The 24905-nt window shown below is 41.2% G+C and overlaps 1 protein-coding gene and 1 non-coding gene across 2 annotated transcripts; one reads left to right on the top strand and one right to left on the bottom strand.

Annotated features, from left to right (window-relative positions):
* Positions 1 to 504: 504 nt before the first annotated feature.
* On the bottom strand, positions 505 to 15898 carry LOC141589753 (uncharacterized). The gene is made up of 5 exons (XM_074410379.1): positions 15557 to 15898; positions 2296 to 2595; positions 1855 to 2208; positions 1434 to 1741; positions 505 to 700 (listed from the first exon to the last, which is right to left on the bottom strand). Exons 1-5 carry the CDS (start codon positions 15896 to 15898, stop codon positions 505 to 507), a joined length of 1500 nt encoding a protein of 499 aa, XP_074266480.1.
* Positions 15899 to 17000: 1102 nt separating this feature from the next.
* On the top strand, positions 17001 to 17107 carry LOC141593844 (small nucleolar RNA R71). Its single transcript, XR_012521903.1, has one exon. It is a non-coding gene; the product is annotated as a small nucleolar RNA R71 (small nucleolar RNA).
* The last annotated feature ends 7798 nt before the right edge of the window (positions 17108 to 24905 follow it).

The following is a 24905-nucleotide window of genomic DNA, read 5'->3' as shown; positions in this document are numbered from 1 at the left end:
AGTCAGTTTCCCACATGTAATTGGTATCCCCAGGTACCTGAATGGTAATTGACCTTCAATAAATCCAGAAACTTGCAGTACATCAGCTTTAAGTTCTTTAGAGACTCCTTTAAAGTAAGCATTTGTCTTGGTAGCATTCATCTGCAGCCCAGATGCATGCAAAAAAGTACTAAAGGATCTCAGCAAGACCATTATGGATGCAACATCACCCTTACTGAACAAAAGTAAATCATCAGCAAACATAAGGTGTGATAACCTCAGCTTCCCACACATAGGATGGAACTTGAAGGCCATAGTATCAGTTGTGTAAGCTAAGATTCTACTAAAATATTCCATGGCGACAATAAATAAAAGAGGAGAGAGGGGATCCCCCTGCCTCAAACCCTTTGCCCCATTAAAATAACCAAAAGTTTCTCCATTTAAAACCAAGGAATAAGTAGTTGTAGACACACACTCCATAATCAGGTGAATCATATGTTGAGGGAAATTCAGACTAGTCATCATCTATTCAAGGAAAGTCCAACTCACATAATCATATGCTTTCTGTAAGTCAACTTTGAGCATAAACCTGGGTAACACTGCTTTCCTATTATAGCACCTGACTACATCTTGACAAATTAATATGTTCTCAACAATGCTCCTCCCTTTGATAAACCCACTTTGGTTCTCACTAATGATGTCAGGGAGTATAGCAGACAGCCTATTACAGATCAACTTAGAGATACATTTATATACCACATTACAACAGAAAATTGGTCTAAACTAGGTCACACTTTGTGGCATGTCACACTTGGGTATAAGGGTTACTAAGGTATGATTAATTTGTCTTAGCAATTTCCCTTCATGAAAGAAGTCCTGAATGGCATCACAGATATCCCTCCCCACAATGTCCCAAGAGTCTTTGAAAAACGCACTAGAATAGCCATCAGGCCTAACAGCTAGGGGTGAGGAAAACCGTGAACCCGATATGGTTTTGAAAACCGTATCGGGTATACGGTTTTAAAAATCGCAAAAATCAATATACGGATCCGATACGGTTTAACCGTATATACGGTTTTCAGATACCCGGAAAATCCGTGTATACGGAATCCATATATACGGATACGGTTTGGTGACAAATGCCCAATTAAACATTGTAATTATTCAAGAGCTAATAATTCGCTCTAAAATGACCACCTCTTATAAATGGCTGATTTTTGTTTATTGAGATAAGTTAGTAAAAAAAAGTCGTCAAAAACATTAAAGAGTGGAGTTGAAAGAGGAACTTTGCATTTTTTTATTTTCTTTATACAAAAACTTTAAACAGTGTCAGAAACCGTATATACGATTTCGTTTTTGCCCGGCCCGGATACGGTACTTTTTTTATAAACCGTATCGTATATGCGGCTTTTCGTATCGTATATACGGAAATCCGTATAACTCAAACTGTATACCGTATCGTATCCATATTATAAAACTGTATCGTATATTTTTGCTCACCCCTACCAGCAACCTTATGACTAGGGATTGAAAACATAACCTTTTTAATTTCTTCATCACTGACTGGGGAGAGGAGAATTTGCTGGTGATCCTCAGTACATGTTTGCCCCCTCTGCACCACAGCCTTACACACCTGCCTGGTCTCAGTAGAAGTACCCAAGAGAGAAGTGTAGAATTGCAGGAAAGCAGTCTGAATGCTATCAATATCCTCACACAAGACCCCCTGAGTATTAGTGATATTCCAGACCTTACTCTGGACTGCCTGCCCTTGATTACATTGTGAAAAAATTTAGTGTTACTATCTCCTTTTTCCATCCATGTAACTTTAGATTTTTGCACTAAAAATTCATGACAAGCATTGTCCAGGAATCTTACACTATTAGAAGCTTCCGTCTCCATCTCAATAAGCTGAGTATTTTGAGGCTCAACCCTTAACCTATCTTGGATATACTCCAAATTCATTTTAGCTCTATTGCAATTGTTTTCAATATCAGCAAAATTCTCCTTATTCAGCTTCCTAAGATGGATTTTCAAATTCTTAAGCTGCCTTGTCACCTTATACATTTTTGTGCCATACCAATTGCCTTTCCAATTAGTCTGAACACACTGCTTGAACTCCCCATCTTGACTCCACATATTATAGTATTTAAAACTCCTTATTTTCTTCTCCCTATCATCAAAAGCTTGTATGACACACGGGGTATGATCAAATACTCCTTCACAGTAGAACTGAGCATACACACTAGAATTATCATGAAGCTACTTATGATTGACCAGCCCTCTATCCAGTCTACTATAAATTCTAGTAGATGGAACCTGCTTATTACACCAAGTATAGAAAGAACCACTAGCAGGAACATCAGCCACCTCACATTCAACAAGACATGCCTTGAAGTCCTCCATTTCCTCCACAGTAATATTGCCCCCCAATCTCTCAGCAGGCACCAGTACAATGTTAAAGTCACCACAAATAACCCATGCTCCCTGAATACTCCTCTTAAATGTACACAATCTTTCCCACAATTCTTTCCTCTCTTGAATCCCATTATACGCATAAACCATAGTTAACCAGAACATATAACCATTCCCCAAATCAGTGATCACCATATGAATGAACTGAGGATTGTATTCTAAATATTGCACACTAAACATATGAGGCTTCCATAAAATTCAAATTCTCCCCCATTTATGTAGATGAGTATTAGTAGAAATGCACCATTCACTACATAAATTGTTCCTAACACAATTTTGAGACAAAGGCTTAACTTTTGTCTCAAGGAGGCCAAATAAACTTATCAGGTGTTGGTGCATAAAATCATTTAATGCTGTTTTGTTTAGATATGCTATTCATTGACCACCTTCTTGGTTTTGTGAGAGAATGATCTGCATGTTCTCCTGTTCCGCTGTTATATTCTGAACATCCGCTTCAGCTTAAATCTCTTCATTCTCCTCCCCACGACGAGATCCCCAACTACCACTCCCTATCATCCTTAAAATGAAATTTGCCATATACTAATTATAAACAATGCAAATTGGCAGTCCAACATAAATCGTTAGTACAAATTGTTAGTTCAAAAAAAAAATGGAGTGTCATGAACAATATACTAAGTATATAATTTAACAATGCAAATTGTTAGTCAAATAAAAATCGTTAGTACAAATTGTTAGTCCAAAAAAAATGGAGTGTCATGAACAATATAATAAGTATATAATTTAGCAATGCAAATTGTTAGTCCAACAAAAATGAAGTGTCATGAACACTAACTATGAACAATGCAATCAAACAAACTCCTTACAAGTGCTTCAAATTTGATTGAATGATTAAAATTCATACATAAAAATGATTTGATTAAAATTCATTCATTAATATTGTAGAATTACAACAACTCCCATCACTCATCACTATCACTATCACTACGAATTAAAAGAGGTTCATCATCTGAAAAAAGCATTCCGACTTCTTCCTCTTCTTCCTTATTTTCTTCAACTTCAACTTCATTATCCTCTTCTTCTCTGACATCCCCGTCATATTTCCTTTCACCCATTCCCATAACCACTTCATATTCATCTTCACTTTGTGACTCTTCTACCAAAATTGGTGAAAATGAGTGATCATTGACAACCACATCCTCTTAGAAGACAATTTTGTCAACATGAATATCAACATGTGATCTTGCCTTAATTTTAAAAATCGCAGACCATTGATTACCTTTCTTAGTGGTTGGATAAGGAGCATAACAAACTTGATCGACTTGAAAAGCTGCCACGAATGGGTTATGTCCACAAATTTTTTTTTTTTTCATTTACATCTACAAGTCCGTATACCCTATGGATATTAAGTCCTTATTGAGAATTATCAAACCAATCACATTTAAACAATATCACCCTATAAACCCTTTGTTCGGTATAATAAGCAAGCTCAATTACTCCATTTAGGGTTCCATAGTAGTTCAACCCTTCTGTAGAATTCACACAAACCCCATTACTTAAGGGGATTATTTCACAGGAATAATCAATCATATGGGTGTTCATCTTATATTAAGCCATCCTTCATATTAACTCACAATAATACCAACTATCACACGACCTTCCTAATTTGCACTTAGCTACTTAAGTGACCTGCTAATTCCGGTTCCTTTTCTTTAACCCTATCTTTGGCCGCCTTTTTCTTTCTTCATTAATTTCTTCTTTATTATTCTCCTTAATCTCCCACTTCAACCAAATCATATGTCTTCTTCTTCTACGTCACTTCATCTTCTTCTTCTTCTTCTTCTTCTTCTTCTTCTTCTTCTTCTTCTTCTTCTTCTTCTTCTTCTTCTTCTTCTTCTTCTTCTTCTTCTTCTGTATTTATCCCTATTTAATTATCTTTTCCCCCCCAATTTACATCCCTCTTAAACACTACCTACCTCATCATTCTTTACATTATAATTTTCTCCCTTCGCAAACACTAATTCAACCAAATCCTCATCATCACGACATTAATACTACCTCTGAATTCTTTGACAACATCGATTTTACTTCATTAGAATCTCCTCAAACTCCGAGTTCCAAACTCGTATTGCCGATTTGACAGCCGAGTTGAAGAAAATCTGAGTCGGGAAAAACAAGCTGATAATAGGAAATTTGTCGTCTACTTCCTACACCAAAACTATTTGTAAAACCCGAAAAAGCGTAGTATTTAGTCGGGGTCGAACTCAAGGACGGCGGGGGTTGCTACAAAGTTCGATTAAGAGTCAAGTTTAATCAAAATTAAAAGAAAGGGTTTTGGTTATAATCACTAGAGCAAAGGACAAACAAGTTGATGATAATGAATACGGTTAATTAAAAGCTAGGGCTTTCGGGGTCATCAATATGGTTTAGGGGCAAACATGAAGATCAAAAAGGGTCAATGGTGAGAGATTAACCTAAGATGAAGAACCAATGTCTTGGCTATCTTAAAGGTGGCTACTAATTTTCATTAAGTATCACACCCCTCCTAGACATACATCAAGACCCCCAAAAACTTTCATTCCAAGGGAGAATTAAGCAATAATGAAAGAAAGGCAAAAGCTTTCACTTGAGCAAATCAACAAACACCTTGAGTGCATGAATAGGAAAGATAAACAATTTCACCAAAGACCAAAATATTTAAAGAATCATGCCCATAAATTCCATAAAGAATCACCCTAAACCCTAGAAGGAATCTACTCACTCATGTTAAGGGAAATTATGCTAAATAGAGAAGAAAAGCAAACAACACAAGGAGGAGACATGATGAATGTTATAGCAATATCAAAAGACAAGGAAAATGTAAACAAATGATAAACAAGTAAAAGAAAGGAGAGGAATTATACCAACAAAAGGAAAGATGAATGCTTGATTGATTAATAAGAAGGAAAACCCTTCAAAATCCCCAATACAAACTTCAACAAACAAGTGTAAACAATTGACTATTACTAGAACTAACTAATTCTTGCTAAATATTAATAATAATTATTGAAAGATTAGAACTTGATTAAGGAGGTATTACAATAAATATGGAATGTTTCTCAGATCTAGGGTTGTGTGCAAAAGGGTTTAAGGAGGGGGTATTTATAGGGTATCATTGGATTAAGGAAGGAAAGAATGAAAAAGCCCAAACTCGTGCTGCGTGTCTCTGTGCCGGCGGCGGGCTGGGGCCTCCCGATCTTGCGCGCGCGTTCATCAAAACTCGAGGAAAATTGAGGTTGTGTAATTCCCTGCCGGTGGGCTTGCCTGAGGCCGCCCGCCACAGAGAATTCCTCTTCTTGAGATTTTCTTCCATTTCTTCGTGTCAGGTGCCTTCTGCCGGTTGACCGGCTGCCGGCTACCTGTGCCGGCAGCGCGTTCTCACTTCTTTTGCCAAAAACTTCTTCAAAAATTTGACTAAGTATGGAATGGTGTTCCCTGCCGGTGGGCCGGCTGCCGGCCTGCCGGCAGAGAACATCTGCTCAGCTTGTTTCCTCCTTTTTCTCCTCATAGCCATATCCCCTGCCGGTGGGCCGGCTGCCGGCCTGCCGGCAGAGGATTATCCTCATAATCTTTCGTCTCCCTTTTCTTCATGTAAAGGCATTAGAATGCCTTTCTTGCCCCAAATTCCTCCATATTCGACTTGGTTCCTACAAAAGGATACACAAAATAACAAGTACGGGGGATCGGGCACAAATGCAAGGAAAGGCACACGAAACCGACTCGTTATGAGCCGGAATGCGTAAAAGAAAGAGGGAAATGAGGTGTAAATAAGTCGCATATCAACCTCCCCACACTTAAACCTTACTCGTCCTCGAGTAAGTCCAAAATCAATGCACAAGTCCCTACTAAAATAGACATGGAGAGTGAGTGAACAATATAAGCATCACTCAACTAAACTACTACTTAAGCCGATCGAGTATTAGCGCACTCAACGCCCCTTCAACTCACAATTTGACACTCATGAGGGGAGAGTGCCCTATTGCAAGGCAAGTTGGGTCTTGCTACAAAATTTTTGATGCGATCACTCAATTAAACACAAGTCGACATATATGATGCATCACAAAAATCAAACCGCTTTCCTCATCTTAGCGGCCGTTTTACTTTGAACGATTAAAGGTTTTGGTCGGGAGATACCGTCTCATAGTCTCGGCGGGGTGTCAATGCCCTAATGGTGGCTCAAGCAACCTAAATTTGACAACCAAATGCCTAGGAAACAAATTCAAAGGCGGGAAAGGGGGAAACAAAGCCTAACCTTCGAGAATCACATGACACACTCAAGATTCAACCAAATTGACCCATGACTAAGGGGACCAAGACTACCGACTTCCTCACGGTTTTCACTAATCTCTCATTACGTTTTTGGACCGGGTGATTTTTGTGTAAAAAGTAACCAAAATCACTCAACTACTCGACTCGTGAGACATGCCCGCAATCTAACATGGAATTCTCTCCTTCAAGACCATTAGTGAGATGCAAAAAGAGGAAAAATATGCATACAAGAAACAAGGGTTGTAATGGGGTTAGGCGATGGGTTGAAACGGGATTGGTGCAAGCACCGTTATGGATCATTTGGAGCTTAAGATCAAGTAGTTGTCAAAATTTCCCTTTTCTTCCCAACTTATTACAACAAATGAATGAATCAAAAAGAACATGATATTAGTTGCCTAAATCACACAAAAATTTGAAAATCCGACTCATTTGGAAAAACATCATTTCCCTTTTATTTTGCAACGCCTTTTTCTACTCCTTTAATGATGCATAAGGAGTGTTGCTCGGCTTTTTCTCAACAATCAAAGTATAGGTGCAACGCATTTTTTTTTCTTTTTCATTACATTTTTTCCTTTTTTTTTTTTTTCTTTTCTTTTTCAAAACCTCTTCATTCAAAGCAAACCAAACTAAGCCATCATTCCGACTCAAGTGGATTGTGCACATCCACTAAACCAAGATTCAAATCCCTTTCTTCATACTACCAAAACTCATAGACAACTTTCTTGATCAAGGTCGGTTGTTTTTGGGTTGTAGTTAGTATCGTAGGTATCAAATGAACGGTCAAGGCTCAAAGGGGTGAACAAAATCGGTCCTAGTCTAAAGGGTCGAAAAATTAGGCTTATTTGGCAATGTGAGGCTCAAAAATTGAAATGCAACTTGTTGTTTCAAAATATGCATATAAATGAACATCTCATGGTCTAAAAGGAAAATACGCCATGCTTGTGCGTCGTGATGTGACATGCCACGCAAGGAGCCTACTCACAATCCTAAGTGGGGGTCGGGTAAGAATGCACCGACCCTAGGAGGCTCTAATCCTCACATTTAAGTAGCTATGTCGAAATCTAGGCCTAGTCTACGGTCTATGGTCTCACAAGGTGGTCAAAACTCTCCGGTCTAGCCTCATTTCCCGTATATAACGAGGGTGTCACAAGGTGCAAGCCAATAGGAGGGGAAAGACAAGGCCGAGACAATATCATCATATTGAGGTATCATGCTCCCTTCCTAGACCACATTTATGTACAAACTTGATGCAAAGGGTAAATAAAGCAACAGACACATATTCACAAGATACGAAATGCATTTCTAAGTACTAGCAACATAAATAAACATGCAACAATTGTCTAAACCTAGCAAGCACGTAAGCAACACACACCAAGTTCCAAAATGGAACATCCTCATCAACATAGCCCATCCTCCTCCATATATCCAACAATATAAAGGAAAAGAATAGTAAAGGAGAAAGAGATAGGAAAGATTAAACCGAGCGGTCTTCTAGTCTCCTAATGTCTCAAATGTCCCGTATGTGCCTGCGCCACTTGTTAGACAAACATATATATACAATGCAATATTTTTGGCGATTTTTGAAATTTTTCAATTTTTAGGCATTTTTTGAATTTTTATCAAATTTAAAGGTGCAAACAAATATTCACAAAGTGGATATTTCCCTCCCCACACTTGAAATTTACATTGTCCTCAATGGAACAAAGTATAGGGAGAGAATAGGAAAATTAAACAACATATTTTTGGAGGTTTTTGTTTAATTTTTTGAAAATAAAAATAACATATTTTTGGTATTTTTGATTTTTGGAAATTAAAATGCATGTTTTTTTTTTTTGGGCCCTCCCCACACTTATTCATTTACATGGGAGGGCAATTAAGTGAAATAAAATAACATGTTTTTGGTGATTTTAGTCATTTTTCAATTTTTTAGTTGGTTTTTATTTTGAAATGCAATGCATGCTCTATTCTATATGCAAAATTTAAATGACGATGCAAGTTATCCTAAATGAATGCAATTACTAAATGTGACAATATATTACAAATTGAAATCTAATGCAATCCTATATGAATGCATGTATATGAATTTCTAACTAAATGCATACAAAATTTAAATATGGATGAGAAGTTTGGATTGTTGGGGTACATACTTGACATTTGGATTGAATATGGGGAGCATGCCGAAGGTTTTGGATTGAAAAGGGAGGAAAGATAGGCCAAACGCGAGGCCGCCTAAGACTCAAGGTCCCCGTCATCATCATCATCATTATTATCATTATCATCATCATTGTCATCTCCTCCCACCGCTCCAAACGCGGACTCTCTAAGGAAGTCGTCGGTGTTCATGGGAGCGGTGGAATCGCCGAAATTCCCGCCGGACGAAAGGAAGCCGCCGGAGGCCGCCCCGGAGCCACTCCCAACCTCGGGGTGGGAGAAAATGGAGGGTGTACCCCCGAACCATTGAGCATCATGCCCCTCCTCTTGAGAAGCGGGAGGGGGAAAAACGGGGGGGGGGGGCAAAATAATCCGGCCGGATATTAATGTCGGCGTAGACAAACCGGTTATCCTTGTGGTAACCACCATCCGGCTCAAGGTAGTAGGAGGGGTGGAGATGTTGGGGGTGCTCGTAATTCCTCCTCATATAATCATCATAAATCGGAAATTGACCCACAGAGGTGTCATAGTAAATCCGATCCAACCTTTGTTCAATCCCTCGCCTCTCACTAGCGGCGGTTTCCAAACCCAACCGCATGTCACTCATGAAGGTGACCAAATCGGCATGCATAGGAGGCGGGGGAGGAGGGATGTTGCTTGAGGAGCCTTCACCAAAATTACCCCCCCAAGGTTGAGGTTGGAAGGTGGAAGGTGGTCGGAAAGAGGGCAAGGAGTAGTGGAGAGTGGATGGAGTTTCCCTCCGGTTGTCACGACCATAGGTGATGGGGTTGGTCGGGGGAGGTTGGGTTTGATCGGGCTCCTCCTCAATTTCAAGGAGGTAGGACTCCTCACCGGGCTTGATTTTGAATTTGGAGGCATTGGGAATTGGGACGGAATTCTTCTTTTGAACTTGCCAATACTCGATTCCATCAAAAGGATTGACCTTGATCCACTCTAGGTTTTTCGTTAACCATTGCTTGGTGATGTAGGTCTCCCCCCGGATCCACCTCATGTTGTTCAAGTTCACCGGGCGGTCAAGGTTCTTAGCAATTCGGGTTATTATCCCACCCACATGAAGAGGGACTTTTTGCCCCGGCGATTTAGAAAGTGATTGCAAGTGGAGGGCCAAATGGTGACCCACATTGATTTCATAGAGGGCCGGGGTGGTGAGTAAGTAAGACCCCAAAATCTCCAATTCGGTAACCCGAAAAACCCATGGCTCATGAGTCGCAAAAATAGAACCTCCCACAAATCGATGCCAAATGCGAATGGGGGCATTGTGGCACGCAATTTCCGGCCTCTTCACGCCGGTTTGGTCATCTAAGCCCGAAATGGCTTTCCACACCCGATAAAAGTGAGCGGTCTCGGGTGCCTTGAATTTTGGGGGGTTGTTAAGGCCGAAAATTCGGCAAAGCCTTCCTAGGGACAAGGAATGATCACGGTTCATCAACCGGAAGTGTATTTGCTCGACCATACGGGTTTGTCGGTGCTTATCAAGACGGAAACTACTAAGGAATTCCCATGTGAGGCGGGGATAAGTTTCCTCATGCAAATCATACAAGCCTTTCATACCAACACCCTTAAACAATTCAAAGGTTTCGTTGTCTAATCCCATATTTCTCATAGCCGGTCTACAAATGAATTTAGTCGGGGTTAAGGGGCGATTTTTGAACAAGATAAATTTACCTTTTTGCTCTTGCGTGACGAACTCAACATCCGGGAAGTCGGGATCCGGGTTAGTGTCACTCGCCGCCGCCTCGACCAAAAGCCGTTGAGCTTCCGCCATTTCCGACCGAGTCCGCTTGTTTGCCATTTTTGAAGGAGGAATGGAGGATTAGAAGGGAAGGAGGAGGAGAGGAATGAAGGAGGTTGAGGTATGGAGGTGGATTAATGGTGATTTGGGTGGGTTTGGGTTAATGGAGGTGAGGAATGAGGGAGATGAGTGAAGAAGGAATGAGAAATAATATGAGAGAATGAGGGTTCACGGGCTGCTGATTTGAGTTATAAAGATTTCCTGCCGGTTGGCGAACCGGCAGCCGGCCAGCCGGCAGGGAATTTGGCCCTTTTTTTCAAAAAACACGAATTTCTTCAAAATGCAATCAACGCGCTGCCGGTGGAGGGCACCGGCTGCCGGTCCACCGGCAGAGAATTCCCCTATACTCCCTTTTTGATGTTCAGTGATTCCCCTACCGGTGGCGAGCTTGCCTGCCGCTGCCACAGGGGATTCCTTCTTCTTCAATTTCCCAACTGTCACCAATGTAAGAGGTCCTCTACCGGTGGGCCAGCTGCCGGCCTGCCGGTAGGGAATCCCCCTCTCAATGCTTCCTTCACTTTTGGCACAGCATGCGCTCCTCTACCGGTGGGCCGGCTGCCGGCCTGCCGGTAGAGGAGTCTCCCCCTTCAACTTTTCAATGATTTCAACAAGCATGGATCTCCCTGCCGGTGGGCCGGCTGCCGGCCTGCCGGCAGGAGATTCTCTTCACTTAATTTCTTCAAATTTTTACCAAAAAATTTCAACGCGCTACCGGTGGAGGGCACCGGCTGCCGGTCCACCGGCAGAGGGTTACATCACTTCAATTTCAACTTGTTTTTCCTCCAATGCTCAACAATAAACTTCCAAGCCCTATCCTTGCCCATTTTTCGAGTTTTCAACTTTCAAACCGACGGCTCGTGTCGGGATCTTGGGCGAGGCTAGGGGTCCCACCTCCGAATTCAACTTCGTCAAGAATGTTCAATCCAAACTATCTCAAACTCTATCTACATGCATGCTATTTACAAATGGTGGTTCTTGTGGAACACCACCAAACCAATTCACTTTTGAGAATTTCAACTTTCCCTCTCCTCGGGGAGGGGTTCCCCGAGATAGAGCACTTCAATAGGACCTTTGCTATCACCGTCATAGTATCGCTTGATTTTTTGCCCATTGACCCTAAAAGTTCCCCCTTCTTCACTCCATAGCTCGAAAGCACCATAAGGAAATACTTTCATCACTTTAAAGGGTCCGGACCATCGTGATTTGAGCTTGCCCGGAAACACCTTGATTTTGGAGTTAAAAAGGAGAACAAGGTCTCCAACACTTACCTGTTTCTTCATGATCTTGGCATCATGCCATTTCTTCATTTGGTCTTTGTAGATTTTGGAGCTCTCATAAGCCTCCAATCTCAATTCCTCAAGCTCATTCATTTGGAGAAAGCGCACTTCTCCGGCGGCATCAAAGTCAAAATTCATCTCTTTAAGAGCCCACCAAGCTTTGTGCTCCAACTCCACCGGCAAATGACAAGCTTTCCCGTACACAAGCTTATACGGGGTGGTGCCAAGGGGTGTCTTGAAGGCGGTTCTCAATGCCCATAAGACATCCGGGAGCTTTTGGGACCAATCTTTCCGGCTCTTGTTGGTGACTTTCTCCAAAATGGCTTTAATTTGGCGGTTAGAAACCTCCACTTGCCCACTAGTTTGAGGGTGGTAGGCAAGTGCGGTTTTGTGCCGCACTCCATGTGATTCAAGTAGAGCTTTGAAGGTACTTTTGCGGAAATGAGATCCGCCATCACTTATGACTACTCTTGGTGTTCCGAACCTTGGAAAAATCGTGCCTTTAAAAAGCTTCATTACAACCTTGCTATCATTGGTGGGGGAGGCAACCGCTTTAATCCATTTGGATAGATAGTCTACCGCAACCAAGATGTATTCATTTCCACAAGAGTTGGGAAAGGGTCCCATGAAGTCTATGCCCCAACAATCAAAAAGCTCAATCTCCAATATGTTAGTCAAGGGCATCTCACTTCTCTTCCCAATGTTCCCAACCCTTTGGCAAGCATCACAAGATTTAACCAAGTAGTGAATGTCTTTGAACATGGAGGGCCAATAAAACCCACCTTGGAGGATCTTGGCAATTGTTCTAGAGGTGGCCAAGTGTCCTCCATAGGTGGAATTGTGAACTCGGTCAACAATCTCCAAGCCCTCCTCTCTTGAAACACATCTCCGGAACATTCCATCCCCACACTTGCGGAACAAGTGGGGATCATTCCAAAAGTATCTCCTAGCATCATTTCTCAACTTCCGCCTTTCTCTTGGTTCCATTTCATCCGGTAAGAAACCACTCACAATGTAGTTTGCAAGATCCGCAAACCAAGGGGTTTTGGCGGTAACTTCCATGAGTCCATCATCCCGCAACCACTCATTGATGGGTCCACTCTTGTCTTGTATGCCATGGTCTTCAACGGTCAATCTAGATAAGTGGTCGGCTACAACATTTTCCGAACCGGCCTTATCCTTAATCTCTAAATCAAATTCTTGAAGAAGAAGGACCCATCTCAAGAGTCGGGGCTTTGCATCTTTCTTCACCATCAATTGTCGCAAGGCGGTGTGATCGGAGTAAACCACCACCTTAGACCCAACAAGGTATTGCCGAAATATCTCCACGGCATGAACAATTGCCAACATTTCCTTTTCGGTAGTAGCATATCCACATTGAGTTTGATCAAGAGTCTTGCTTGTATAATAAATCACATGATGCTTCTTATCCACAACTTGCCCAAGTACCGCACCAACCGCGAAGTCCGAAGCATCACACATTATCTCAAAGGGAAGATTCCAATCCGGAGACCGGATTATCGGTGCCGTGACCAATGCTCTCTTCAACCTATTAAAAGCTTCAAGGCAAGAATCATCAAACACAAAGGGGGAATCCTTAAGGAGTAATGAGGTTAGGGGATTTGCTATTTTTGAAAAATCCTTGATAAAACGCCGATAAAACCCGGCATGGCCTAGAAAACTTCTCACTCCCTTAACATTGGAAGGGGGTGACAAGTTCTCTATGACCGCAACTTTGGCCCCATCGACCTCAATACCCCTCCTTGAAACGATGTGACCGAGGACAACCCCCTCCTCCACCATGAAATGGCACTTTTCCCAATTAAGGACGAGGTTATGCTCCTCACACCGTTTCAACACACTAGCCAAGTTCTCAAGACCAAGCTCAAACGAGTCTCCATGGACACTAAAGTCGTCCATGAAGACTTCCATGCTTTTTTCAAGGAAATCGGAGAATATTGCCATCATGCACCTTTGAAAGGTGCCGGCGCATTAAAAGCCCGAATGGCATCCTACGGTAGGCATAGACCCCTATTGGACAAGTGAAGGTCGTCTTCTCTTGGTCATCCGGGTGGATGGGAATTTGGAAAAACCCGGAATAACCGTCTAAGAAGCAATAATATGCATGGCCCGCGAGCCTTTCTAGCATTTGGTCAATGAAGGGAATTGGGAAGTGGTCTTTGAGGGTGGCGGCATTGAGCTTGCGGTAGTCAATACACATTCGCCACCCGGTCACGGGTCTAGTGGGTAGGGTGGTGCCATCCTCTTGTTCAACCATTTGTATCCCCCCCTTTTTGGGTACCACGTGGACCGGACTAACCCATTTGCTATCGGTAATTTGGTATATAATACCGGCCTCTAGGAGTTTCAACACTTCATTTTTCACCACCTCGGCCATCTTTGGGTTAATCCTCCTAAGACCGTCAACCTTGGGTTGACTCCCCTCTTCCAAAACTATTCTATGCATGCACAAACTCGGACTTAAGCCCTTGATGTCATCAATGCTATACCCAAGTGCTCCTCTATGAGTTTTCAAGATTTCCAAAAGCTTCTTTTCTTGGGACTCACTTAGGTTAGCATTAACGATCACCGGATAGAACTCTCCCTCATCAAGGAAAGCATATTTGAGTGAGGGAGGCAAGGGTTTGAGTTGTACCTTTGGAGGGAGAAAGCCCTCCACTTTCTTCAATAGTTCCTCATCAACTTCGTGATCCTCTTTCATTGCCTCATCATGCAAAGAGATTTGAAAAACCTCTTCCATCTCCGCCTCTTCACGGGCTACTTCGTGCACTACTTCATCAATTACCTCGATTGTGCTCAATCTTTCTACACTTGGACCTTTCATAAAATTTGGCAAGTTAAATTCGATTTTGTTGCCCTCAATTTGGAAGGTTAGCCGCCCATTCTTCACATCAATGAGAACTCCTCCGGTAGCCAAAAATGGCCTACCTAGGATGATGGGAGTGTGGCTATCCTCCGGAATATCAAGGACAACAAAATCGGTGGGAATCAAAAACTTTCCAACCTTGACGGGCACGTCCTCAAGCACCCCCATAGGGCGTTTGACGGACCTATCCGCCAATTGGAGAGTCATGGTAGTGGGAGCCAAGTTTTGAATGCCAATCCTTCTTGCAACTTTCAAAGGAATAACACTAACACTTGCTCCCAAGTCACAAAGAGCTCTAGAGATAGGAACACCGCCAACTACACAAGGAATGGAAAAGCTTCCCGGGTCACCATGTTTAGTGGGCAATTTGTTAAGGATATGAGCACTACATGCTTCTTCCATAGCCACTATTTCTTGGTCACCCAAGACTCTTTTCCTTGTCAAAATGTCTTTTAAAAATTTTGAGTAGGTTGGCATGTTCATTATCACCTCCGTAAAGGGTAGGCTAACCTCAAGTTTCTCAAGCATATCACAAAATTTGGCATACTTGAGGTTTTCCCTACTCTTTATGGCTCTTGAAGGGTAAGGAATTTTAGAAACAAGTTGGGAATTGGAAGATACCTTTGGAGGAGCCGAACTTTTTGTTACCTTTTTAGAATGTTGCAAAGGTATTTCTTCAATAGCTTCCTCCTCATAAGGGAGGTCTTCCACATATCCATCAACATCCTTGTCCACTTGTATTCCTCTTCTAGTCAAATCTTCACAAGCTTTCTTTCCTTTCTTGTCTTCATTAGCTTTACCCGAAGCCTCTATGGGTGAGCTTTCCTCTTCATCATCCATTTCTACCTCATTCCCCTTTGGATCTTCATCAACTTCCAACTCAAGGTCTTTGTAAGGATCCTCAAGCTCTAAACCACTCCTTAGCACTACCGCATGAGCATGGTGGCTATTTGAGGCATCTTTGGAGCTTTGTCCTTGAGCCAACAAACCACCGGGCGGCCTTTGAGGGTTAGCCATAGTATGAGAAGCCATCCTAGATTCCATTTCCCTCATGTCCTTAAGAAATGTAGCTCTCAAGTTTGCTTGTTCTTGTTGAGTAGCTTTTGCAAAATTAGCTATCTCTTGGCTATGTTGAAGTTGCATGTTCTTAATCATCTTCAAAAGCTCCACTTGAGAGAGCTCACCTTGGGGTTCTTGATGAGGTTGGTTGGCTATGGGTAAAGGGAACCCATAGTCATATCTAGCATTGGGACCTTGGTTGTTGTTTTGCCCCACTTGGAAGTTACCTCTCGGACCATAGTTGTTGAAGTTTGATCCTTGACCTTGTTCTTGAGACCCTTGAACATACCCTTGCCCAAATCCTTGATTTGCTTGATTTACTTGATTCCCTTGATAAAACCCTTGGTTGCTTTGGTTTCCATCAAACTCTTGGTGCCCTTGTTGTTGGTTGCCATAGTTTTGGGGTAGATTGTTGCTTGACCATTGGTTTTGATTTCCAAAATTATTTCTTGGGTTTGGGAGAATTCCCCTCGGTTGAGCAAAACCGGGTGGATTGGTTTGGGTTTGTGGTTGGAGATGTTGAGGGTTTTGAACATTGGTGCTTTTGTAACTAAAGTTGGGGTGGTTCCTTAACCCGGGGTGTTAGAAATTGGTATTTGGATTGTAGGTGTTCGGGTTGTTGTAAGGAGGCCTTGGTGGTCTAGGATTGTTGTTGTAGCTTTGAAAAGCGTTCACCTCTTGAGCATTTTCCTCATAGGCACCATTGTAATTGTTGCCACACAAGTCATATGTATGACCACTTCCTCCACAAAGTTCACAACTCGCGACTTGAGCAACTTCTTCCATGGGCGGCCCATATGAGGTCGCGGCTTGGTTCACTTGATTCTTTGAAAACTTCTCAAATTGCTTTGTGAGCAAGTCGAGCTTGGCATTTGTCTCGGAGTTGGAGGCATTTTCCTTAGGAAATTTCCCGTTCCTTCGTAGCATGTTCCCTCTAGAACCATAGTTTGCCTCCGAGTCTACCATTTTTTTGATCAATGTCGTGCCCTCTTCATCATTCAAGTGGTCAAAACCTCCCCCCGCGGAGGCATTTACCATCTCCTTAGTTCTTGGTAGTAAAGTTTGGAAGAATGTTTGAGTAATGTACCATTCCGGTATTCCATGGTGGGGGCAACTTGCTATCAAATCTTGATAACGGTCCCAAGCCTCACCTAAGGACTCCCCATCCTCTTGTTGGAACGTATGGATCTCGTTGCGGAGCATCGCGGTCTTTGAGGAAGGGTAGTACTTGGCCATAAATGCTTGGGCTAAGTCATCCCAAGTAGTGAAAGTATCCGGTGGGTGAATGTTCAACCACCGGTCCGCTTTGCCCGTCAATGAAAACGGAAACAACATCATTCTCAAGGTGTCTTCGGACACCCCATTCTTCTTCATCATTGAAACTTTCCTCTTAAACTTCCGGAGATGAGCATGGGCATCCTCCTCAATATGACCTCCAAACAAGTCCTTCTCAACTAACCCGACTTGGGCGGGATGCATTTCAAAGTTGTTTGGGGCCAAGGTGCCAAAATTGATGGGATTACATGAATCATTATGGTTAGGCCGGTTGTGATCTCTAAGAGCCATTTGTGGTGGGTGGTTTGGTTCTTGATGTGGTGGTGTTTGAGGTGGACTATTGTAATTAAGGAAGTTATGAAAGGGGTTCTCTACTAAAGTCTCAATTGTGGTATTTGGTTGAATCGTAGTTGTTGTATCAAAATTTTGTGGGATGTGTGAGTTTGGTTGATCAATGTTTGCTTGGGTGGAATTATTCCTTACTCTTTCAAGAGTCCTAGTCCTCAAGGTTCTAAAAAGCCTTTCGGGGTCGGAGTTGAATAGAAGAGCTTGGTGATTCCTTCTAGGCATACACTTAACAAATCGTAAGTCTCCTAGTGTTTTTACACACTAGGGAAAGGCAAAAATCACACACACTCTACAAACAACAATCAACTACTAAAGCAAACTAACAATTGAGACAAGATTAAAGCAAAGACTCTAAATAAAACTAAGCATAACCTAATACCATCCCCGGCAACGGCGCCATTTGATAATAGGAAATTTGTCGTCTACTTCCTACACCAAAACTATTTGTAAAACCCGAAAAAGCGTAGTATTTAGTCGGGGTCGAACTCAAGGACGGCGGGGGTTGCTACAAAGTTCGATTAAGAGTCAAGTTTAATCAAAATTAAAAGAAAGGGTTTTGGTTATAATCACTAGAGCAAAGGACAAACAAGTTGATGATAATGAATACGGTTAATTAAAAGCTAGGGCTTTCGGGGTCATCAATATGGTTTAGGGGCAAACATGAAGATCAAAAAGGGTCAATGGTGAGAGATTAACCTAAGATGAAGAACCAATGTCTTGGCTATCTTAAAGGTGGCTACTAATTTTCATTAAGTATCACACCCCTCCTAGACATACATCAAGACCCCCAAAAACTTTCATTCCAAGGGAGAATTAAGCAATAATGAAAGAAAGGCAAAAGCTTTCACTTGAGCAAATCAACAAACACCTTGAGTGCATGAATAGGAAAGATAAACAATTTCACCAAAGACCAAAATATTCAAAGAATCATGCCCATAAATTCCATAAAGAATCACCCTAAACCCTAGAAGGAATCTACTCACTCATGTTAAGGGAAATTATGCTAAATAGAGAAGAAAAGCAAACAACACAAGGAGGAGACATGATGAATGTTATAGCAATATCAAAAGACAAGGAAAATGTAAACAAATGATAAACAAGTAAAAGAAAGGAGAGGAATTATACCAACAAAAGGAAAGATGAATGCTTGATTGATTAATAAGAAGGAAAACCCTTCAAAATCCCCAATACAAACTTCAACAAACAAGTGTAAACAATTGACTATTACTAGAACTAACTAATTCTTGCTAAATATTAATAATAATTATTGAAAGATTAGAACTTGATTAAGGAGGTATTACAATAAATATGGAATGTTTCTCAGATCTAGGGTTGTGTGCAAAAGGGTTTAAGGAGGGGGTATTTATAGGGTATCATTGGATTAAGGAAGGAAAGAATGAAAAAGCCCAAACTCGTGCTGCGTGTCTCTGTGCCGGCGGGCCGGCTGCCGGCCTCCAGTGCCGGCAGCGCGTTCATCAAAAACTGAGGAAAATTGAGGTTGTGTAATTCCCTGCCGGTGGGCCGGCTGCCGGCCTGCCGGCAGAGAATTCCTCTTCTTGAGATTTTCTTCCATTTCTTCGTGTCAGGTGCCTTCTGCCGGTTGACCGGCTGCCGGCAGCGCGTTCTCACTTCTTTTGCCAAAAACTTCTTCAAAAATTTGACTAAGTATGGAATGGTGTTCCCTGCCGGTGGGCCGGCTGCCGGCCTGCCGGCAGAGAACATTTGCTCAGCTTGTTTCCTCCTTTTTCTCCTCATAGCCATATCCCCTGCCGGTGGGCCGGCTGCCGGCCTGCCGGCAGAGGATTATCCTCATAATCTTTCGTCTCCCTTTTCTTCATGTAAAGGCATTAGAATGCCTTTCTTGCCCCAAATTCCTCCATATTCGACTTGGTTCCTACAAAAGGATACACAAAATAACAAGTACGGGGGATCGGGCACAAATGCAAGGAAAGGCACACGAAACCGACTCGTTATGAGCCGGAATGCGTAAAAGAAAGAGGGAAATGAGGTGTAAATAAGTCGCATATCACAAGCACAAACGACGCTTCCGAGACCAACCACGTGAAACAATAAATTGATCGGCGGTTTTATAAAGAAGATCGTAGACCTTAACCTAATTTCCAATGGCGGTGCATTTGTGCTCACCTTAACCTCCTAATTTCTATCCCTAGAATTGCTGGGTTTATTGTTATAATAACAAGCAATATGAAATAAAGGGTATTTTGGGGGAGAAAAAAGGGAGTTATTGAAGTTGGAATAAAAATTGTTGATTTTAATAAGATTTGAGGACTTTTTTGATGTGGGTTTTTGTTGATTTCAATCAATTTCGAATCAATTTTTCATTGATGGTGAATTTTTGTGGGTTTCAACCAACTTCGAATTTTTGTGGGTTTCAATCAACTTCATGAAACCTTTCCTCTTATATGGTCTTGCATATGGTGAATAGTACATTAATTTCTCTATGTAAGTGATTACTAATTACTTTGAATTGAACAATTTTATCAATAGTTTTCCTAATTAATCGTTTTTTTACATTGATTGCAGATTGTTTAAATGGCATCAAAGTATGAAAATAGCTCATATTTAATTAAGTTTCCAAATTCCAAGTAATCTTTGTAATTTTAGTTTATTACCATTGTTGCACATTACACGAAACAAAATGATAAAGTGATAAAGTTGATTTCATAGTAAATCTGCACACATTTGTTAAGATTTTTAATCTACTTCATTTGATCACAATTATCACAAATCCTTATTATAGACGGGAGATATCCGTCTATAGTAATCGACGGGCCAAATATCCACCCACTTTAAGTATAAGACAAGAAACAACTTGCATGGTGGGACCCAAAAATATCACCACTTTAAGCATATTTGACCCGTCTTTTACTCTAGACGGATATATCCGTCTATAGTGAGACTAATTACTCAATTATTTGTTTACCTGTTAATTATTTGTTAGCATTTAAAGGTAAATAAACAAATGAGAGGGAGGGAGTAATATTTACCCCCTCCGCATCACATATTTAACTGACAAAGGGTTTTATAGTATTCACAAGCATCCTAACTAAGGCTTTGTTTGGTAAAATGAACTGAAAAGGTAACTGAAAATTAAAAAGATAACTGCAACCTGAAAAGATAACTGATAAGGTAGCTGAAAATTAGGAACTGATAAGGTAGCTTGTTATATAAAAGAATATTTGGCAAACTAACTGAAAAGGTAACTAATTTTGATGAAATGACATAAGTGATTATATACTAAAATGATTAGTTTTATCAATACATGAAAGAAACATTTTTTCCACAAATAGGATTATACATCCTGTTGTACCATAAGCACTGTACAATCAAGGTATAAGAATCCGAGTTTATATGTATTTTTTCTGAGCTAATTCAAAATTCACGTTTTTAATGTGTAAATGGATGGGTTCAATATTTTCTAATAAAACTCATATTATTTAATATAAAGCTCAAATACTTTATCATAAAGCTCAGATTCTACTTCGTACAACATATACAACTGGTTGTATAATCCATGAATTGCAATTTTCCTTCCACGGAAGCGTTGCATCTACTCCTTATGGAGAGAGTACATTTTTGCACCCCTTATGGAGCTTATTAAGATAAGAAAGTATCTAATTCAAGTTTGTTTCTCGTTGACGTAATTGGAGGAAGCTTATTCAAATTTAATATGAATATCGGTTTGATATGAGCCAATTTAAGAAGTTTTATAATCTCACACTTCGTACTTAATACATATATTGATATTCAAAGTACTTTGTTCCGGATCATTGTTATGCGATACTTTTTTGTGTCATTATTTCGGCTTTTAGGAGTAATACTATATTATCGAGTGTTTTAGAACAAAATAACCGTACACGTGATGCATAATAAATGTGCCAAAATAAAATAGGCTTCCCGCTTCTATTAGAAAAATAAAAGAAGTTTTTTCATTGAATAAACCCCCTAGTCAAATAAAAGTGAAACAAAAATTGCATATAAAACTCCCTTAAAAAATTGTATCTAAAACATAGATTATAGATATACTACTTTTCACAACTTTTTAGCTTTGGAAATTTACACTTCTCTCTACTTTCTAGAGAGAGTTTATCTCTCCCAGCGAGAGTCCTCTTTTCTTCCTTTTTCTAATGATTAAAACTGCTTTCTCTTTTCACCTTCTTTAAAATATTATTTTTTCTTCCCTTGGATTGGGTCTTTTCATCTTCCCAGAAACGCCAACTGTTTTCTGGGTTCTTTGCGTGTGTCAGAAACTTTAATCATTGGTAGTTCGTTAATTTTATTGGCAGTTATCGCTTTTCCTAGGGCTTCTAAGCGCTCTTCCAATAGTTGATACGAGTGTTCCTGACAAGCTTGCTTTTGTACTCTAGGGTTTGGCTTCGTTTTTCACTATTTAAGAGAGGGTTTTAGGGGTTTCTTGCATCATCCATCTCCTTCCGTCTTCTTTGTTTGATCTTATGTCTTCTTTTAATCAGTTTGGTAATGGTGCTCCCTTAGGGGAGCCTGAGTTTGGGAATCAATGTTTTTCTCAGGCTATGCCGAATGTACATCATCCTCTGCCTAACCAACAGCCTTACCATCAACCTTTCCCTAATGCTGCTTTTCAACCTAATGATCCTTTGCATGCAAGAGCTTGGCGGTTTCCAAGGTCGGGTCCTGTGTTTAATCTTGATCCTGCTACTCTTGGTAAGTCTAGGGAGTTTTGGAATCAGTGTGTTCTTGGGTTTCTTGTTGATTATCGTATTTTTAAGGCACCAAAGTTGAATGATTTGATTCAACGTAAATGGAAGACTAGGGGTACGATTAAGGTTTTAAAACTTGGAGATCTTTATGCTTTACACTGTGAAGACGATGAAGATAAGGAGGATCTGCTCAGACGTACTTATGCTACTTTCTTTGGGGCTTTCATGGTGTTTACTAGGTGGTTCCCGGATAGTATTCCTAGGACCATTCGGTTTCCTTGTGCTGATGTTTGGGTGAGAGTTTGTGGTTTGCCGTTCGAGTATCTGACTGATGAGGTTGCAAATGTGGCAGGCCATCTTTTAAGCCATCATTATGAGGTGGATTCCTTTGATCTTGTTCCTGATAAGGATTACTTAAGGGTGAAGGCTCGTCTTCAGATGAATCAACCTCTTTCGCCTGTTTTTTTTCTCTCTATGGACGGTGGATATCTCTTATGGGTCCAGTTCCGTTATGAAGATGTGTTTAAGTACTGTGTTCGTTGTGGAAAGGTTGGTCATATTGCTGCATGTTGTCGTGAGAGTATTATTTCGATTGTTTCAAATGTGAATGGCCTCCTTGATCGTGCTCAGGAGCAGGGTTTTGCTGTGTTTCAGACGCAAAGCAATCATATGATGTTTAACCTAGATCTCAGGGCTACACCATCTACTACTAGGTATGTTTCTTCTAACATTCGTCTTGGTGGGCATGGGGGCTCTGTGTCTTCGAATGAAGCTAATTTTGAAGATGAGCAAGTTATTGATTTTGAGCTTGGGACTACTCCGGGGGGGAGGGTTCACCCAGGGATGAGGTTTAGTGTGACTGCGCAACCCTTTGCAGGGCCTATCCTGTTTAATGTGGGTGGTGGTGATTTTAAGTATGCGGACCCACCTGTTGACCTTATGCATGTTACTCCTGCTCCTGAGGTTCCTGATTCTGTTGGTTTGCATGAGCTTGTCTTTGACATGGGTTTAGCTGGTAGTGTGGGTCTGAATGTCTTGGGGTGTCAAATAATAATGGGCTGGTTAATTTGGATGGTATGCCAGCTTCTATTCATGTGCCTATGCAGGTGGAGGCAAATGGGGGTGTGCCTGTTACTGGGGTGGGAACTAATGATCCTGGTTTTATTAATGGTTATGCTGTTGGTGTTTCTGATGAGATTGGAGATGCTACTGTTACTGGAGTCGCCACTGGTGGGTGGATTGTGGAACCAGATCCATTGTCTAATCTGGGTCAAGGGTTCCCTGAGAATGATCCATATGTTGTCTATAGTAATTTCCATACTGTTGGGAGTCATTTTGACCGTGATCTACATATTCAGGAGGCTATTCTCAGTCGTGTGGAGAGTGACTTTAACTGGTCACGTATTGAAGATGATGACAGGGGCTATGGACAGACTTTTGACCCCCCTCCTCAGGGGGTGCCTATTGTATACCCTTATAATTTCTATCAGTTCTCTCCTGGGGATGAAAGACCCTCTGATGAGGTGGGGGATCATTTTGGTAATAATGTTACAATTAATATTGATGATTCTTCGAGCTCTTATTACTCTACTCCTGAATGGCCCCTTCATAGTTCAGATTCTGAGGGAGATGAGGCTTTTGTAGAGGCTGATGTGAGGGCAAGAACATCTGAAGTAGATACTATGTTGTCTCTGAACCTGGGATTGTCTTCTGTAGCTGCTGTGAAGGACAAAACTCAGACTGCCTCATGTTCGGTTCCAGTTAGTAATGCTCCTGTTCAGGAGGCTGGTGTGGTGTTACAAGAACCAACGGGTTGTGTTTCTATTGCTGTGGATGAGTGTGCCTTGACTGGTGTTGCTGTTGTTCCTGCTATTGTTGGTAAGACTCAGAGATCTCAGTCTGCAGGTGCGTGCTTGGATAGGTCAGGTGTGGGTATTTCAGTTTCAGGGGGTGTGTCAGAGTACAGGTTACCTTTCAAGAAAAGGAAATGCAGGTCTGAAGCTGGTAAGGATGAATTTAAGGGTGCCTTACTTCCTTCTATTGGTCATGCAAAGGCTTATCTCACTCAATTGGCTAAAAAAACTTGTATGGTAGATGTGCGTACTTTGGATCTGGGCAAAGTCTCTACTGGGTCTGGTTTTCATATCAGAATTGCTGAGGATGACGATATGAGCTCGTGTGATAGTTCTTCTGTTCGTGGGGAAGGAGTTGCGGAGGTTGGCCTACATCAACCTCCTTGCTCACCATGAATGGGCTTCTTTGAAATTGTAGGGGCTTAAATAATGCGCTCTCCCCTATAATTCCGAAATTAAGAGCGCTTACTAGTAATAATAATTATGACTTTATTTTCCTTAGTGAGACAAAATGTAATGCAAGCTTTGTTAGTCCTATGTTTCGTAGTATGGGTTTTATTGAGTCCGTTGGTGTTAATGCAACGGGTAGTGCTGGTGGCCTTTGGTGTGGCTGGAAGAAGGGTTTGATGATGAGCTGTGTAACTACATGTAATAACTTCATCATCCTTTTGAATAAAATGAATCCTTCTATACCTTGGTATCTCGTGTTGTTCTATGGTGAACCTGAGCAATCTCTCCGTATGCAAGTGTTTAGACTTTTGGGTTCATGGTTAGCTTCCTTAGAATATCCGTTTGTTATTGTTGGAGACTTTAATCAAGTCGAAT

Source organism: Silene latifolia, chromosome 7 (assembly GCF_048544455.1).
Source record: "Silene latifolia isolate original U9 population chromosome 7, ASM4854445v1, whole genome shotgun sequence".
Classification (NCBI taxonomy): Eukaryota; Viridiplantae; Streptophyta; class Magnoliopsida; order Caryophyllales; family Caryophyllaceae; genus Silene; species Silene latifolia.
Note: the sequence above shows the minus strand (reverse complement) of the source record. Positions and strands in the feature narration are given on the sequence as shown.